Source organism: Mobula birostris, chromosome 15 (assembly GCF_030028105.1).
Source record: "Mobula birostris isolate sMobBir1 chromosome 15, sMobBir1.hap1, whole genome shotgun sequence".
Taxonomy (NCBI): Eukaryota; Metazoa; Chordata; class Chondrichthyes; order Myliobatiformes; family Myliobatidae; genus Mobula; species Mobula birostris.
Window position 1 is genome coordinate 53,230,543 of NC_092384.1, and position 14,577 is coordinate 53,245,119.

General features: G+C 38.5%; 1 protein-coding gene across 2 annotated transcripts in view; it reads left to right on the top strand.

Annotated features, from left to right (window-relative positions):
• wwp2 (WW domain containing E3 ubiquitin protein ligase 2) overlaps window positions 1-14,577 on the top strand; it is a 188,889-nt gene that overhangs the window by 109,235 nt on the left and 65,077 nt on the right. For both annotated transcript variants that reach the window (XM_072279818.1, XM_072279817.1), the window contains exon 9: window positions 12,074-12,163. In XM_072279818.1, coding sequence (XP_072135919.1) covers window positions 12,074-12,163 — 90 coding nt within the window. The remainder of the gene's footprint in view (window positions 1-12,073; window positions 12,164-14,577) is intronic.

Consider the following 14,577-nt stretch of genomic DNA (forward strand, 5'->3'; position numbering starts at 1 on the left):
CCGCTTGTGAACAGCTGTGGATTGGTGTATAAATTAGAGCCGTCCCACAGACTAAGGAACAGACCAGCTGTCATACTGAAAAAATCATGCCTTAAATAGTGCTGACTCTCACAACATTTAAGATATATTTGGATAAATATGTGAATTACACAATGGGTTGGCATGGGTTAGGTGGGCTGATTCTTATAATAGCCTTAGTCCAAATGTGCATCAAATGCACATGTCAGAGGTGTAATACATTTGCCTGCCTTGATATTAAGGCAGCATTTGATTGCGTGTTGCTTCAAAAGGGCAGTCGCATGGTGGTTAGTGCGACACTATTACAGCTCAGTGCCTCGGAGTTCAGAATTCAATTCAGACCTCCTCTGTAAGGAGACTGTAGGCCCACCTGTGAAATGTGTGGGTTTTCTCTGGGTGCCGTGGTTTCCTCCCGCAGTCCAAAAACATACAAGTTGGTAGGTTAATCGGTCATTGTAAATTGTCCCGTGATTAGGCTGAGGTTAAATGGGGGTCACTGGGCGGCAGGGCTTGAAGGGCCAGAAGGGCCTATTCCACACCGTATCTCAATAAATAAACAAACATTAAAATAAACGCTGATCAGGTCCATGGGAGGTCGTATTGTGCTCAAAGGATAACAGGAGTGCTGCAAACAGTGAGGCCCCAAAGGATTCAGTACTGCCCCCTGCAATGGTGTAAAGATCCAGACATAAATGTAGAAGCTGCTTTAAAAAGTTTACCAATAACAAAATGAAAGATATGATTGATTTTAAGTAAAAAGGTTGCATGCTACAAGAGGATATTATTGGGAGTTGAGCACATCAGTGTCGAAGGGTATTCAGTCTGGGAAGCTGATTTTTTTTTTGGTCTTGAATCCATGTCCATCTCAGTTCCTTCTCCGTTGCCAAGTGGTACAGATCTGAAAAGTAAATTGAATCATGATGTAACTGGCCACTGCTTTTTAGGAAATTATTGATATTTTTTCCACAGACTTGGAAAGTTGGGGTTCCATGTTATTGTTGTAATTTTCCCATCTGATGCTTGAAATGTCACACGGGACATTGTCTACAATACACTTACCAGGCTGATCTTGCAGAATTATTAGGGTAGACACAATTTGTGAGATGATTTCATTCTACATTTTTTTAAACTAATTTTGCATGGGAAATGAGATTCCTTTGAAAAGGAAAGCACAACTAATGCTATCCACACAGTAAAAATGATATTTATGTAAGTGAAGGTTTTTAAGTAACTCATTGCAGTGTTACGTTGAGTTCAAAAGGGAGCTTGTAGTTTCTGTCGCTCAGGAAATTCTAAATTATTACAACACAGAACTGTTTATTTTATTATGAAACCAATACTCTAAATCCAGAGCAGAGCTCATACACATTACTGTTGTTTAAAAATCAGTGTTCCTTTATGTAGTGTATTTATGTGAGAGTTACTGTTTCTCAGGTTGTCGACTTCCTGCCTGACACTGGAAACCTCTGTTTTTATAATTAGTCTTAGAAGGATCTCTGTTTGGTTACCTGTAGAACTGATGCTCCCTTTACCATTAGAAAACCTCAAATGAATTTTAGCACCTTTGCTCCAAATTCCTACTATTCCCTTTCTCAAATTTTTCTATCTTCATTTCACGAGAGAGGCTCCATGCTTATCTCGTCAGCTTATGGTGTCAGTCCTACATTTGACAGCTCTTCATACTACCCTGTTTCCTATCAGGACTCTGATCCATTCTCCCAATTTCAACATCTCTTATTGCATAAGTTCCGATGTACCGCCTTCTATATCAGTGCTTCCAGTATATTTTCTTCTTTTCCTTTACTATTGATTTGCCTGCTCCCTTAACTGTTCCATTTCCCAGTAGACCATTGAAGAAGGGGGGCAGAGCACCAGGGAGAGGTGATGGGCAGGTAAGGAGATGTTCCATTTCCCATATTTTCATTCTTACTACCTCTCACCATTCCAGAACCAGAATAAAATTTCCCCTTTGCTTGAGTTTCTGCTCCACTAATCCTAATACTCAGTGAATTATTCTTTGCAACTTTTCAGCATAATACCATCACCAGATGTACAACACACAATAGACTCGACATTGACTTTGAGCTGTGGTGAAAGCTTTTCAACTTAATACTTTGGCTCTGCCTCTCTCTCAGTCGATACTGTCAACACTGATTTGGAATTTCAGTATTTTATGTTTTTATTTTGGATTTTGCATTTCCAACTTGATTTTGTCTTTGTGGTATTACTTTGTGTGTCTCCTCATGAGTACTTCAGCATTCAATCACTCTTTAATTCTACATACATACGTACATATGAATTAAGAGCAAGTATATATTAGCTTATCAATTTCTGCATTGCTAAGGTAGCCTGACACTATTTTCCTGCTTGTCTTGTGTTTTAACTGCAACCCCTGTATCTCAAACTGTTTGCCTGTGCTTATATATGAATTGCTGAATGTTTGTGAGAATAACATTGATTACCTTTTTGTTACTGCAGTTCATGAGAAATCCTAGATTCCCTGTTTCACAGAGCATAGAATAGCACATAGCACAGAGAATAACACAGAATAGCTCATAGCGCATAGCGCATGGAATAGCACAGAATAGCACATAGCACAGAGAATAGCACAGAATAGCACATAGAATAGCACAGCACAAGACAGGCTCTTCGGCCCACAGTGTGTCAAACTAATTAAGCTGAGGATGCCAAATTACACTAATCCCTTATGTGATGCTCCATACCCTTCCATTCACTGGCATAGTTATGTACCTCTCTAAGAGCCTCTTAAATGCCTCTATCATTCCTGTCTCAACCACCACCTCTGCCAGTGCTTCCTTGGCACCCACCAATCTTTATTTAAAAAAAAACTTGCCTCACAAATCCCCTTTGGACTTTGCCCCCTCATATTGAAGGCATGCTTGTTAGTATTAAACATTTCAACCCTGGGATAAAGATGCTGTCTGGCTGTCTGTGCCCCTCATAGTTTTTTAAATGTCCGTTAAGTCTCCCCCAGCCTCTGCGGCTCCAACCTCTTCTCATAGCATATGCTGTCCAGTCTAGGCAGCATCATGACAGGCTTCTTCTGCACCTCGTCCAAAGCTTCCAATTCCTTTCTACAATGGGACAACCAGAACTGAATGCAATATTCCACATGTGGCCTAACCAGAATTTTATAAATCTGCAACATGACTCTTTGACTCTTGAACTCAATGTTTCGACTAATAAAGGTAATCATACCTGCCTCTTCTTTACCACTCCATTTATTTGTCCACCTTTGCACTTGGATCCAATGATCCCTCTCCACCCCAATGCTGTAAAAACTGAAGTTACACATATTTACAATAATGCACCCTAATTTAGTATCCAGATCTTGTTGCCCCATGATAATTCAGACAGACTTTTGTTCATTCATCACCTGACCATTTTCAACGTTTGTCCACCATTTTGTCAATTTTAATTGTGTTCATATTCTCCTAAACCCTTTTTTATTCCTCCCATCCTTGTAACCTCCTTAATTCCAGCACTCCAAGAGCTCCCTGTTATTCTGACTTTATGCCTCCACTTATTTAACCTACCTTTGGTGAGCATAGCCACAATTTTTTAAGGTTTTAATCTCTGGAATTCCTAGCCTTGCTCTCCCCACAGTCTATGACATATTGATTGTTGGCTGTCTTATGCAAGTTTTTTTTTTGCAGACTCCCTTGGCCTAGTGATGATTACTGCCAATTTATGTAAAGTACCCTTCTCTCTGCAAAGGTTGCTGAAGAAATTTAAGTCTTTGATGTTTAAGTAATTCTTTAATGACATTTAGATAATAGACAATGACCAATTATTCCACCAGCTGTGTGTTTTCACTATATTTGGTTATGAATAAGTGTGTCAAGATCACTGGCAGTAGTTAAAGCTGGATAAGGAGACTTTCTTACTCCAGGGACACACAAGCAACAAAAAATTAATCCCAAGTCAAACTTCTCCCTGTGCCTTTTCTATTCATTCTAACAAAGCAGTTTTCTTTTCAAAGCAGCATGCACATCTGAAACCTTCTGTTTTTTGCTTCTATGTTGTGAAATTTATTGGTAGATATACAGCAGATTCTATATCTCTGAAGTTCTGAGTAACATTAAACTAAATTTATTTCATAACGGAAATAAATGGAGCCAATTCAGTGGCATAATCATAAGAAATAGGAGCCTACTAAATTCTTTTTTGTAAGTCATATATTAGTGGTAGCACATGTCTCTTGAGTTAGAAGATTGAAAATTCCCAGTCACAGTGCAGTGGTGTGAATTCATAATCTTAGTTGATAATTGAGCACACTTCTGAGGTTGTGAAAAGTGCTTTATAAAGATATTTCTTTACAATGTATCCATTTTAGCAGCCTGGCCCCTGTACTTTTTGAAGTTCTTCTTTCCTTCAGCGATAAATAAATCCAACTGCAATAGAAAACAGATCTCTTTATATCCCCAGCATATATAAATTAATGGGAGCATTATTTAAAATGTTTTATTGGCTGTGTGGAACTTTAGATATTACTGATATTTAGAATGATGCTGTACTGTATATATGTTCTTTCTTTCTATTTTCTCTTTTCACATCTGTTCCTTGGCATACATCAAAGAAAGCTGCAAGGATAAAAGGCTGAATGTGTCCATATTTGGGCATTGAAATTAGTTTTTGTTGTCTCAGTTCAAATTATTGAATTTGGAATTATGTAGGTCTATCACTTATTGAAAATATTCACATCAGAAAGTGGAAGTTGAAGTTGCTTTGTGGCTGCCTCTAAGCAAATAAATCTCAATATTGTATAACAGACATTCTTTGATGATAAAGGCACTTTGAATCTTTGAATCTTGAGTCTCTTACACACTGGTAGTACTAACAGCAGTATTAGTAGTAATAGCTAAGAATAAGTAATTGTTTAAAAGTTAGAAATTAACAATAAGTGCAATGAGCTTGAATATTCAAGTGAATTATTTGCACCGTTTGATGGATTCCATAACAATACTTTAAAGACCATTTGACTTGGAGAGTTTAATGAGAAGAATTTGAAACTCAAGTCATTCAATATTTTTTTAACTGGTAAAAAACAATCATTTAACTTATGCTTCAAAGATTGGAAAACAGTCCCCATATATTCTAGCAGGATTACTTAAATCTCTTTTCCCCTTTCTGCAGTATTCTCGGGCTTTTGTATACTTTTTTTGCAGATGGTCGTCTGCCCCGATAATGACTAGCCAGTGTGGTTTGCGGACTTGTCTAGGTTTTTGATCAATGTGCCAGCGTATTTACTGAACTAATGATCTAAAGAGGGAATGGACAGATGGATAGGCCATTCTTACTGTCCTGTCCTACACATGTTTGTTTCCTTTATACCGGAAAATCATAATCTATTTGGGACAGTCAGCCTGTCTTTGTGCAGGGAAGCTTGTGTCTTAATTATTTGATTGAGTTTTTTGAGGAGGTGATGAAGGTGATAGGTGATTGTAGAACTGTAGATATTGCCTGCATGGATTTTTGTAAGGTATTTCATTGGGCCCCTCCTGGGATGTTCAACAGAAGATTAAGATGCATGGTGAATTGCCTGTTTGAATTTAAAATTGGCTTGTCGGTCGACGATAGGGGATGGTGGTCGATGGGACTAATTCTGACTGAAGATCTATGTCTGATGGTGTTATGCAGGGTAATTTACTGGAACCTCTGCTGTTTGTAATATATATGCATATATTTTATATGATCTGGATGAAAATGTAGATGGTAGGTGAGAAGGTGGTGTTGTGAATATCATAGCAGACTAGCAAAAGCTGCTATGAGATGTAGATCAGTTACAGATTTCAAAGATCAAAGAAAATTCAAAGTTCAAAGTAAGTTTGTTATCAAAGTACATATATGTCACCATATAAAACCCTCAGGCTTATTTTGTTGCAGGCGTTCACAGTAAACACAAAGAAACATAATAAAATCAATGAAAGACTGAACAGAACAAGAAGGGCAACCAGTGTGCAAAAGACAACGAATGGTGAAAATACAGAAAGGAAACAAAAGGAAAAACATAATAAATCAAGCAATAATTATTGAGATTTTGGCTGAGAAATGGCAAATGGAGTCTAATGTGGTCAAATATGAGGTGTTGTGCTTGTGTATTAAAGGTAAAGAGACTAAACACTGTAAATGGCAAGACCCATAACAGATTAGATAGATTTGTAGAGGGATCTTGGGGTCCAAATCCATAGCTCTCTGAAAGTGGTTACACAGGTTGATAGAGTTGTAAAAGAGGCATATGGCTGCTTATCTTTAGTAATCGTGGAATTGAATTCAATAGTTCGGAAGTTAATTTTGCAAGTTTATCATGCTCTAGTTTGGCCGCAACTGGAAAATTGCATTCTATTTTGCTTGCCCTTTATACAAAGGATGTGGAAACTTTTGAGAGGGTGCAGGGGAGCTTTCGCAGGTTGCTGCTTGGATTAGAGAATTTGCTGTAAGGTGAGGTTGAACTAACTTGGGTTGTTTTCTCTGGAGCAGCAGCAGCTGAGGGGAGATTTCATAGAGGTTTAAAAAATTATGAAAGGCATGGAAGAAACAGCCAGTATCTTTTTTTTCCCGGGATTGAAATGTCTAAACCAGAGCGCATGCATTTAAGGTGAGAGGCGGTAGCGGTGCCTGGAATGCATTGCCTGGGCTGGCAAAGATGATGAAGGTGTACAAGAGACTTAAATTAATGTGTAGGAAATGGAAGAATATGGTCACTCTGTATGCTGAAGGGGTCAGGTTAGTTGGACATTTGATTACTAATTTAATTAATTCAGCGCAACTTCATGGGGTGAAGGGCCACTGTTCCTGTGTTGTGCTGTTCAATGTTATATAATCGTGACTTATGCATTAACTGTTACTGTGACTAAACAAATATGGTTGGTCTTCTGAATGAGATTTATTCAAAGTTGTCCTGAGACTACAACAGTGTAGGTAACCAAATCTCTTTATCAACCATTGAAAGTCATTCATACTCATGTCACATAACTGTCATCTTGCACTTTAAATCTCCCATTAGTAATGCTACATAGTTAAATGACAAATTCTATTGCCATTTTAAGATGTTTTATTTTCCCTAAAATTTCCCATGGTAACTCAAGTGCTGCCAATGTAATTAGCAATTTTTTTTCATACTGCTAATTAATTGGCAGCACTTTAGTTACCATGGGAACCTTTGGTAGTAGTAGTATGTTATACTTCTGTCCCCATCAAGGAGGCCTCAAAGACAAAAGTACCAACCAATGCCCCTCCATCACCACTCTCTGCCTGGCAGAACTGGTCCCCACACTGAGCAGTTTTTCCTTTGGCTCCTCCCACTTTCTCCAAACTCAAGGGGTAGCCATGGGCACTTGCATGGGTCCTAGTTATGCTCGCCTGTTTGAAGCCTTCTGGGTTATATTCCCCAACTCTTCTTCCACTGCATTAACAACTGCATTGGTGCTGCTTCGTGCACCCATGCCGAGCTCATCAATTTTATCAACTTTGCCTCTAACTTCCACCCTGACAATTTCACCTGGTCCATCTCTGACATCTCCCTCCCCTTCCTCGATCTCCCTGCCTTCATCTCTGGAGACAAACTGTCAACCAACATCTTTTACAAACCCATGGTTATCTTGACTATACCTCTTCCCAACCTACCTCCTGTAAAAATTCTATTCCCTTTTCTCTGTTTCTTTGCCTCCACTGCATCTGTTCCCAGGATGCAGCCTTCTGTTCCTTCTTTAATGAACGGGGTTTCCCTCCCTCCACTATAGATGCTGCCCTCACACCTCCATTTCCCATACTTCTCAGTGTCCAAACATTTTTAATTCCGATTCCCATTCCAGTATATTGGTCCATGGCCAAGGATGTTTTACCTCTTATCACCCGCCTATTACTTCCTACTCTTTCTTCGATGGTCCACTCTCCTCTCCTATTATTCTTTCCAGCCCTTGATGTTTCCCACCCATCTAGCTTCACCTATCACCTTCCAGGTAGCCTCGCACCCATCCCCCCCTACCTTTTTATTCAACTATCTGTTCATTTCCATAGATGCTGCCTGACCTGCTGAGTTCCTCCAGCATTTTGTATATGTTGCTTTGGATTGCCAGCATCTGCAAGACTTTCTCATGTTTTTTTTTGTAAGTTGTATTAGCTAAATTAAAACACAGTTCAGTATAGGCTATCAATCCATATATAAATGAAACACTTTTCTGATGTTCCTCCCTATAAATGATTATTTGGGCTAATAATCTTTAGTGAGAAGCTACAAACTTTTCAGCAACAAAGTTTCACACAATGCAACCTTAGTTTTGGAACTTTTTGCAAGCTAGCATATCTATAAAGCGAAGTAAAATATTACAGATGTTCAAAATCTGAAATAAATGAAAATACTACCCAGTAATTATCTCATATCAGAGGAAGAAGAGTTCTGATTGGAGGAGATCAACCCAATATGTTAATTTTCTTTCTCTCAACACAGGTGCTGCCTGACCTGCTGAATATTTTCAATATTTTTGCCTGTATTTCATTAAAAGTAGCTCATTTTCACAACTGTTTGGAATTTGGGACATGATATTAATTAAGTTTCTGAAAAAAATATTAGTTCAGTTTATCGTGGGCAAATTTATTATTTCGTATGTCTTAAACCATATCAAATGAATTTTATTAGCCCAGAAATATGTATATAGTAAGTAGTGTTTGGTGTACTCGGAATTTGGATTGACGTACAGTAGTCCTTTATGCTCACAGACAAGGAAGTTTTCAGTTCTATGCATGGTACCATTAACAAACTGTTAGTGTTAGAAAGCTGGTTTTCAAGCAAGAAGCCTTTCAGTGAAGGATTTCCAGTCTGGAATACATTTTGACCTCAAATTTGGTAATCTTAAAATGAATCAATATGTGGTTTATATTATTAATGCTTTAAGTAAAGTGAGTTAATATATTCAGCAATTTAGTGATAGAATTTTAAAGGGACATCTTAAAGAGACGAGGAGTTCTGCAGATGCTGGAAATTCAAGCAACACACATCAAAGTTGCTGGTGAATGCAGCAGGCCAGGCAGCATCTCTAGGAAGAGGTACAGTCGACGTTTCGGGCCGAGATTCTTCATCAGGACTAACTGAAGGAAGAGCTAGTAAGAGATTTGAAAGTGGGAGGGGGAGATCCAAAATGATAGGGGAAGACAGGAGGGGGAGGGATAGAGCCAAGAACTGGCAAAATGTGGTCGAAAAGTTGACAAGCCAAAGAAATTACAGATGGGGAGCAGTGAGAGATGGTTTCACTGAATTCCCATCGAAGAGAAGATTTAAACTTCTTCACCCATCGAGGGGAAGATTTAAACTTCTTCCCCCTGTCTTCTCCTATCATTTTGGATCTCCCCCTTCCCCTCCCACTTTCAAATCTTTTACTAGCTCCTCCTTTAGTTAGTCCTGACGAAGAGTCTCAGCCCGAAACATCGACTGTACCTCTTCCTAGAGATGCTGCCTGGCCTGCTGCGTTCACCAGCAACTTTGATGTGTATCTTAAAGACACACAGTGTTTGTTTTGACTGAACAAGGGGGTTGTAACCGGATAGTGAAAACTCAGGGATGCAGCACCAAAGGGGAAGATAAAACCTGCATTTTTGTTGTGCTCTTTGTGCACCAACGTATACCCAATGAAGTTTTTTTTAAATGCAGTCTCGATTGCCTTGTAGGAAGTGTGGCAGTCAATTAGGATAAAGCAAGCTCCCACAAACAGCAGTCATCAAGGATAACTCCCTTGTTCTTTCTGGGGAAAAAAAAGCACTTGAGAGCAATTTTCTATTGATTTAAGAGAGCAGACAAGAGACTGAGGTTCTGAATGCCTTATCGAATGCTTTGTCATTTTCTTTAGTATAGGCCAGAGATTCCTAAAAGGCTTTGAAGCATTTCCTCTTTCTTCCTAATCCCTTGCTGGGAAGGTGTTTTGCAACACGGACATGCTGTCGGATGCATTTTGTTTTGTGTGTGTTATGCACATTCTCTCGAATATGTCTGTGAATGAATCAACAATGACTTGCAGATTCTGAAAGCTCTGCACACTGGAGCTCGTTGAGTGAGGTTGGAATGATCTTGGATCTGCAGCAGAAGAAATAAATATTAAACAGTCACTTCATCGTGTGGATTAGCACATCTCCAGCTGGAAGTTGTAGAATTTGAGGTGCAATAGGTTGTAATGATGATGTGCTGTACACTAGGATTGGTAGATATTAGTTGGAATTATAGTTTGCGTTCCATCATGTAGCAGATGTAGAATGGAGATGATTTTCTGAGAACATCCGAATTCTTCATAGTTCCTGTGAGTTGACAGAATCAAAGGCTCTTGTGAGACGAGAGAAAAAAAAATCGGAGGATGTTAGAGAAAATGTTTTGAAAACATCCTGAGGGATGATTGGAGATATTTGCTCTAACCCATTATTGTAGTGAAGACAATTGATTCTTCTTAGGGAGGTAGGTAGAGAAATTGATGTTTCAGTCCAAAATAGTCGATCTTGATCTTGTTTAGTGATGCCGTTTGAAAGGCTGTGGATTATTCCACTTTGCTAATGGACTTGATTATTAAAGTTGCGTTGCCGTGGTTTTGAAAATAAATTCTTCTTGAGTCCAGTAAAGAATTTAAGTGCAAAGATTTTTAAAGCAAATTAGAATTTGACATTTCTTGGAATCAGAGGCTATATTGTGTGATTGTTCGTATTTTATGCTTGAGAATAAATACCATACACAATCTATGCACAATATTGGCATTTATTTAACAACTAACATAATATGATTGACAAACTATATTAAGAATAATTAAGATTATTAAAACTATATTAAGATTAAGAATATCTTTTAGTTCATTATTGTGTAAAAACCAATAGATTTTAGTTGGAGCACTTTGGTGGAGAAAATTTAACAAGATTCATAAATGATTACTGAAATATTCAACAAGATGCATTTTCTTTAGCCAGCTGCACAGTTTACTCAAATTTATCAGGTTGATTTTAATTAGTTTACATTTTAGGTTTAAGTCTAGAAATAAAATGGATGCTAAACAAGAAATATGGTTGATCTAGCACAAAAGAAATTTTCCGTGAAAGGACACAGCTTACAGCTTTTACACACAAGATTCTGCAGATGCTGGAAACTGCAGAAACTTGGCAAATCAAGTAGCAGCTTACAACTTTGTGAAATGTATAATAGCCTTCATTTTTAGGTTAAACTACAATAAATAGACTGGAACAGTTCATTTATACAGAAGGATATTAAGAAGGGCGTGATTGAGGAATCTTAACTTATGAGGTGTATCGATAGGGTGGGCTGCAGTAAACTTTTCCTCACATCAGTGGTAAAAGGAACCAGAAGACATCGATTTAGGGTAGGAGGGAAGAGATTTAGAGAAGCTATGAGGAAGACGTTCTTCACCTAGAGGGTGATAAGTACCTAGAATATTCTGCCTGAGAGAGTATTCGCAGCATTGAAGAAATGACGAGATAAGCACATGGATTGTTTGGGCATTGGGTGATGGATCCCTACTGGTGAACGTGGAGGAGTGAGGCCGAATGACCTGTTCCTTTGTGTTTGATTCTGATGATGTACCTTGTGTTCTTCCAGGACTGGTTTTATTTAATTGTTCACTTAAGTGAAAGTCAAGCAGTGACTTCTATTAGAGCACCTTCATATATCAGAATGAATGATAATTTTGTTTATTTTGGTTGACAAGGTAATAGGTTGTCAAGTTTGAAATGCTGGAAGAAACCAGCCATTCATTTGGAAAGGATATATATTTTTTTGCTATTCTTCAAACGAACTACTCCCTGAGAGAGAAAGGGATGAGTGATTGATCTAAATCAATCTGAATTTTTAAAAATATAATATTTCCATATAGTGCCTGTTTTTCAGCAGGGTAAAATTCTACTTTAGCTCTGGGCTCCTGTTAAACGAGTGATACTGTCTAGGACCATGAGTGGTTAATCTGTCTCCTGTAGCAATAATATAGATTTGTTATAAGAACTATTGAAAGCCATTTAACACTGGATTATTTTTGACCTATGGTTCTTCTTACAGATGGGAACAGCGAGTGCTTCCGACTGGAAGAGTATATTATGTGGACCACAACACCAAAACCACCACGTGGGAGAGACCTCTGCCTCCAGGGTATGTTCCAGCTAAACTGAGTTTAATTGAAAACGTGTCTTATTTTGAAAATAAATGTTCACTTCAAGATTTGTTTTGCCATTGAAATCCTTCTGTAAAATCAATCTATTAATAAAACCTTGTTTTAGAAAACAATTATCAAATTAAATGGGAAATTGAGCATCTCTCTGAATCCTCACCACACACACACACACACACACACACACACACACACACACGCACACACACACACACACACACACACACACACCCTTCAGCCACATTGTTGATTGTTGGTCAAAAATATCGGTATGCTGGCATTTGTCAGAAACTCAACCCTCGCTCAGCCCAAGTATGGTTGATGTACCCCATGCCCAAGCCCCAATAAATTTGACTTTGTTTAGATGCAAGCGTTTCATTTAAGTGGAGTACATATTGAATGCAACCATCATCTTATTTCAGTGAATGTTTTAATCACCATTTCTAAGTTACAGAATAACTGGGTTTGCTTCTCTTTGCTGTGTTTAGTATCAGAGATATTTGCTACATTGTTTTCAGCTGCCAGATTTTGCTTGGGGTGCTTTTGATTAATACATAGTTGCTGATCTTATCAGAATGAACCAAAATAATCAGTTACCAGCTGGCCTCCATTTTCCTGTGCATTTTCTCGATGATGGTTGAGACTGAGTGTGATTGGAGTGAAGTAATTGTGCTTTCAACGTAGAACAATACAGTACAGGGACAGGCCCTTCTGCCCGCAATTTTGTGCCAAGCTAACTAAACACCCAACTAAACTAATCCCTTCTGCACACACAATTTTCATATCCTTCCATTTCCTGCACTTTCATGTACTTATCGAAATACTAGCTCAACACCTTGTTCATATTTGCCTGCACCACCAATGCATTCCAGGCGTCTACCACGTAGAGTAAAAAAAAAACTCGTCCTGGGCATCGCCCATGAACCTATCCCCTCTCATATTAAATGCCTGCGCTCTGATATGAAGACATTTCAACTCTGGGAAAAAGATACTAGTTGTTGACTCTATCTATGCCTCTCATAATCATATAAGCCTCTATTAAATTTCCCCTTGGCCTCTGCAGCTCCAGAGAGCATAACCCAAGTTTGTCCAGCCTCTCCTTATAGCACTTGCCCTCTGATACAGCATCCTGGTGAATCTCTTCTGTACCCTCTCCAAAGCCTTGACATCCTTCCTAAAACGGGGTGACTAGAATTAAGTTCAATACACCAGATGTAGTCTAACTTGAGTGTTATAAAACTGCAACATAGCTTCCCAACTCGAAATCAACTAATAAAGACAAACATGCCATATGCCTTCTTTACTATCCTGTCAACCTGTGTAGATGCTTTCAGGGAGCAATGGACCATGGGATCCCTCTGCTCGTTAATGCAGTTCAGGGTCTTGCTATTAACAGTATACGATCCTTTTATATTTGATCTCCCAAAGTGCAACACTTCACATTTGGCCAGTTAAACTCCATCCATAACTGCTCCATCCATAACTACAACTCATCTGTATCCTGCTGCAAGTCTTCTATCCAGAACGCCGCGATCTTTGTATCATTGACAAACTTACTAACCACACATCCACGTTTTTTATGGATCCCTGCGGGACATCACTAGTTACAGACATCCAGCCAGAATAAGCCCCCATCGAACACGACCCTCTGTCTTCTGTAGGCAAGACAATTCTGAATCCAAATGACCATGGATCCCATGCAACTTAGTCTTCACTGTATGCTCTACTTTGCTAACATGACCTACATATTGATTAAAAGGTTAAAAAGAGAAGTTAGTAGATTTGAAAATTAAGATTGTGCTGCAGTGGTTTTGAAAATAAAATCTTGCTTACAATAAAGAATGAAATATACTGAATTTTAAAGCAAATTGTAAATGTAAATGATCCCTCGTCCTTTTGTTTTAGCATTAAGTAAAATAGATTCCTCAAGCTACTGGTATCTGCAGATCTTCATGTTCTTATGTGGCAAAAGCAAAAAATCCACATTTATTACATTATAATAATTAAGTTTAAAGTGTATCATTACATACAATATTTAGTTTTTATTAATGTAGATTTTGTCTCTTCCATGCTCTAGCAAGCAGCTGTAATCTATATACTACTAAAACTCTCATGCTCTGTCTGTCTGTTTGTGACCTCCAATTAGCGCAAATGGTGCATTAGAATGGCACTTTTTTTGGCTAAATCGAATTAAAATGCGCTAACTTACAGAATGCAGGCAAAGTTCAGGGTTATATATTCGTATAAAATTGCTCATTCGCCAAAAATCAACAGGCTGCCTTTCACCTGAGACCCGATCGGCCATCATGGAAATCGGGACACCACAGCCCGACGCATGCCCATGGCCACAGAGCCGCTTCCACCTTTCATGGAGACTGCGACGCCACACCACAAC